Genomic DNA, 4,403 nt, shown 5'->3' with positions numbered 1-4,403 from the left:
AAGTAGAAGTATCTCATTCAGTCTCATTAGCCTCCTTTATATAGAGGTAGGGTTTACATCAAAGTACATAACTAATGAGTATTTACATGGACATCCACAGATAATAATATTTACAACATGATTCGATTTTAAATAATAATTCCAAGCAATTATCGTGTTTTAAGTTGAGTAGACTAATCCAATTGGCATTTCCTCTAGATAAACAACATATAATCTCACATATATGTACACAAAATATTCTTTGTTTTTATTTAAAAAATATAAAAATCTTTATTAAATTGAGCTTGAAACATAGACAACATAAGTTACGAGCTAGACATTTAAACAATTAAATTAGCAAACCCAACAATAATAAAAGGATAGCGCCCCAGTACTTGGAACACTGAAGCATCAATTGATCGAGGTCCATCGTCTTATTTTTAAAGATATATTCAATAAAATAAAAAAGGCTAGGAGATTGAATCATGACTGATCGATATCCAAATTCAGAGTGGCACTGGATCAATAAACAGTGAAGCAATAGCGTCTTTCATCAGTTTTCCAACATGCGTGAAGGCATCTCCCCTTTTGTAAAGGAGATCAACCACTCCAGTTAGGTTAAGAATACGATTAAGCACAGGCATTGGCGCAGAAGTGGGTCTCAGAAACTCTTCGTTTATATCCTTCCACGAATCCACAATTTGTTTGTTAAAGACATCAATTGTCTCTTGCTCTGAGACCCCATATTCATTCATGTAGCAATCGATACTAGAAGCAACATGCCCTCTCTCTTTCTCAAACTACAAAACCAAATCAAATGTTAATTCCAAAAATATATACTATAGCATTCAATTGCAGCTCACATTTAACGTAGGAATACCTTGTGCCCAGCAATGTCATCCATAAGCCTAAATATGATATTCGAAGCTCTAAGAATTTTAGGATCATTGGTCAACCACTCAAATGTCTCTTTTGTTATAATGTCTCCCATATCTACTAAAGATACCACTGAAAGCAAGGTGTTACCGATACAAGATGCCGCAACACGCATATACTCATCCATTCTTGGGGTGCATCCTTCGTGGAACCATCTGGCCTCAGCAAAATAGAGCCTGGCTTGATTCTTCATCTGCATGGACAGCATCGATCATATATATGTTAAACAAATGAAAAACTTCATGTACTCCATGTAGTGGTAGACTAATCTACCATTGCATAGAATTAATCTATCACGGCATGGAGCTGGTCTAGTTTATGTGTCATTGGATAATGCACTGTGAATATTCCATACTATAAATAAATATTGAGAGCAGTACTAAAGCTTAATTTTCATGCTTTGACATACAATTTCTTTTACATAGTAAAGTTGGTATGATCTTCCTTGCTTTATCAGTTCCTCCCCAACTTCATTGACAACATCCAGAAGTGTTAGATAAAATGGTTGCATATAGTCTGGCAGTTGATCCATGCAACTAGCATCCCATCTGAAAGTTGTTTAAAATTTATCCATATTCATGTTAGCATATAATGTTAAAGATGTATATTATGCCAAAATTGAATCAGGAGTGATTGAAAAGGTAACGGTTTGTTTATTTCAGACCTCTCAATTGCTTCAGTTAAGATGACGAGTTCTTCGAATGTACCGAATGCATCATATATATCATCCATTACTGTTACTAACTCAATCAGCTTCGTCAGAATGTTTCTCCCGAACACGTATTGGGGTTCAAAATATATTCCCGTTATCCAAAAGAACATCTCCACGAGCCTATCTCGAGCAAAAGGCAACCTCCTTGCAAAGTCTACTCCCTTATACCATCTAGTATATATAGAACAATATTAGAGGGTTATAATTTATCTTGTATACATGTAGTTAGTTAAGATTGGTGGCCTAAAATTACCTTATAATGTCACTGAGTTCCTTTTTGTGTAAACACTGAACAAGATTGAAATCTAACTTGGCAAGTTTCAGTAAATCTTCATTGTGTGAAGCTTCATCTTGGTATATTGACATGTAACGCCGAGCACCTAACCTCTCTACAGTTTTTAATAGAGGTCTCTCTAGGGCTTCAGTTATTTGTGCTTTCAGCAGAGAGCTTGCACTGGTTGAAGTTGTTGCAGTCTGGAGATGAGTGGTGGTAAAAACGAGAGCCTCTTCTAGTAATTTTTCTCCATGCACCATTAGATGGGCTGCCTCATAGAAGCTTAGCATACCAGAAACATCAGTAACTAAGCTTTCCTTGAAGTCACCATTAGCTTCTTTGAACTTGTTGAATACATCTGCATAATTAAGTACATATATGGTTTAAAATTAATGGAGATATGTATGTACGTATAAGAATTGAAATATACGATACCTTGACTACTTAACCGACCCTTTGCCAAAAAAAAAAGCTACTTAACCCACCGCAGGAAACATTATATCCATGTCGTCTGAGTAGTCGAAAACGAAGAGCAACATTGTACAGATCACCATCATCATCTTGATAGGTAGCATGTATACGTTCCAGGGCTTGTTCTATATCAGTTTCAAAATGGTAAGCCACACCGAGGCGCTGGATTGCATCAATTAGCTTCAGTTGATGTGAAAAATCATCAGCAGCATCAGTGAATACTTCCTTCCTCACTACTTGTTTCAGCTCCTCAACTTGTTTTTGCATATGAGCTTGAGTTACCTGAAAATTAAAACAATTTAAATGATCAGCAAAACGTGTGTACATATGTATGTTGTAGTAATAAAACCTATACATACAATGTCTTCAGCATAGTTAGCAAACCGATCTCCCCAAATGCTAGGTTCATAATTTGCTGTGCGCCGAACAACTTCTGGCTTAGTATTGATCTGGGATTCAGCTGCTGGAATAGTTTGGACAGACATGGTTGGTTGGCTGTACTTTTGGAGCAGCTATAGGATTATGCTAGGAGCTTCAGTGTAAGTATGAACGACATTGCTTTTACGGCCATCTATTTATAGGGTACTCCATCCATATCTGGGAACAGATGCTAATAATGAGTTTGGCAGAAATTTTTACTGTAGAACAGCTGTGCGTAATTGCATATCACCTTTGTAACAAAACGACATAAAAAGGACATATTTCCATTTTTATTATAAGGACATATACAACCATTTAACATTAGCAACGTGAATCACAAATGACAAATCTAACAGGGGGAAAAGGACAAACAGTAAAATAAGTGCCATTATTTAGGCGCATTAGCCGACACATAGTAAAAAGATAACATTTCCCATTTAAAATGATGCAAATTATTGGATTTTTTGCATTTGCAAATAATTTGATCTAGAGTTGGCCCCACTGTGCAGAATATTTATTTGGATTGACCAAAAAAAAAGAGAGTTGGCCCTCATCAGTCATCACTGTGCAAATTATTTGATTTGATGATTTTGATCTGAAGTTGGCCGTCACTGTCCAGATTATTTTAATTATGTTTATTTATTTATTTTTTATATTTGACAAGTTAATCATCCCCAAATGTAAAATTCTTATTTTCCCACAGACATAGAGGACTTCAAAATTCTTTTTGATTCAGAATTTCTTTTCCGATCAAAACCATCTCTAGTATAGTCATTCTATGTCTCTAATGAGATGCTTTGAAGTTCAACCATGGCAAAACAAGAAACTAAGACCCATCTTTGGAGAAAATTTTACATCTGATTTGCAATGGAGACATGGAAGAAAAATATGAGTTCAGTGATCATTCGAACCCCTTTGAATTCATTATTCATAGTAAAATTTTAACTAAAATTATTTGGTGTATTGGAATTTATAGCAATTATAGCACTTTACAACAGCCTAATAATGATAGCCTTATTATTATAGACATGATTTGCTCTACTATATTATGCTAGTAGAACATATTATTGTCCCCACACGAAAATTGCAATTCATTGCATTCAATATTATGTAAAACATCTCCAAATTTTGTGTACATCATCGGCTGCAGTGTGGAGGCTTGTGGCTGAAGTTGATACAACGTTGATTCCATATTTTTTTATTTGAGGATTATGCACCTGATTTAAGATTCATAAACAAACAAGCATTGAGTTTGGTACTTTGCAAAGTATGAGAACAATTTTTACAATTTGGATTCGGTTGGATGAAGGTAATTATTAAGGAAGTATATTTTTTGTCTAATAATATAGGTCATTTAACTTAATAAACGTATTTTTTTTCCTTCATTTATAGGTAAAAAAAATTTAATTTATTGTATAATGATGTTTGATTCATGATTGACTAGTCAAATAAAAAAAAGAAAAAGAAACAGAATTACAAAGAAGAATAGTTAGAATAATTTATAAATAAAATTGAATTAAAGTTATAAAAAAAATATAAGGGGTGTATTATAGAGAAAAGATATGTGTGAATAGCACAAATCCAATTCCTCTAACCAACCAACCACTAAAC

At 34.2% G+C, this 4,403-nt stretch overlaps 1 protein-coding gene across 1 annotated transcript; it reads right to left on the bottom strand.

The window, feature by feature from the left end:
• Window positions 1-273: 273 nt before the first annotated feature.
• Window positions 274-2,934, bottom strand: LOC112193616 ((-)-alpha-pinene synthase). Its single transcript, XM_024333822.2, has 7 exons — window positions 2,732-2,934; window positions 2,387-2,654; window positions 1,881-2,259; window positions 1,580-1,798; window positions 1,325-1,463; window positions 860-1,108; window positions 274-779 (listed from the first exon to the last, which is right to left on the bottom strand). The coding sequence occupies exons 1-7, from the start codon at window positions 2,855-2,857 to the stop codon at window positions 486-488; spliced, it is 1,674 nt and encodes a 557-aa protein (XP_024189590.1). The 5' UTR covers window positions 2,858-2,934; the 3' UTR covers window positions 274-485.
• Between the last annotated feature and the right edge of the window lie 1,469 nt (window positions 2,935-4,403).

Source organism: Rosa chinensis, chromosome 3 (assembly GCF_002994745.2).
Source record: "Rosa chinensis cultivar Old Blush chromosome 3, RchiOBHm-V2, whole genome shotgun sequence".
NCBI lineage: Eukaryota > Viridiplantae > Streptophyta > Magnoliopsida > Rosales > Rosaceae > Rosa > Rosa chinensis.
This window is presented reverse-complemented; position numbering and strand designations above follow the sequence as displayed.

Bases quoted from the DNA above. Each gene is read 5' to 3' on its own strand.
- LOC112193616 (XM_024333822.2), bottom strand. From the start codon at position 2,857: ATGTCTGTCCAAACTATTCCAGCAGCTGAATCCCAGATCAATACTAAG. The intron at 1,464-1,579 runs GTCTGAAATAAA...AACAACTTTCAG, and splicing joins TTAACTGAAGCAATTGAGAG to ATGGGATGCTAGTTGCATGG. The intron at 1,109-1,324 runs GTATGTCAAAGC...CTGTCCATGCAG, and splicing joins TTTACTATGTAAAAGAAATT to ATGAAGAATCAAGCCAGGCT.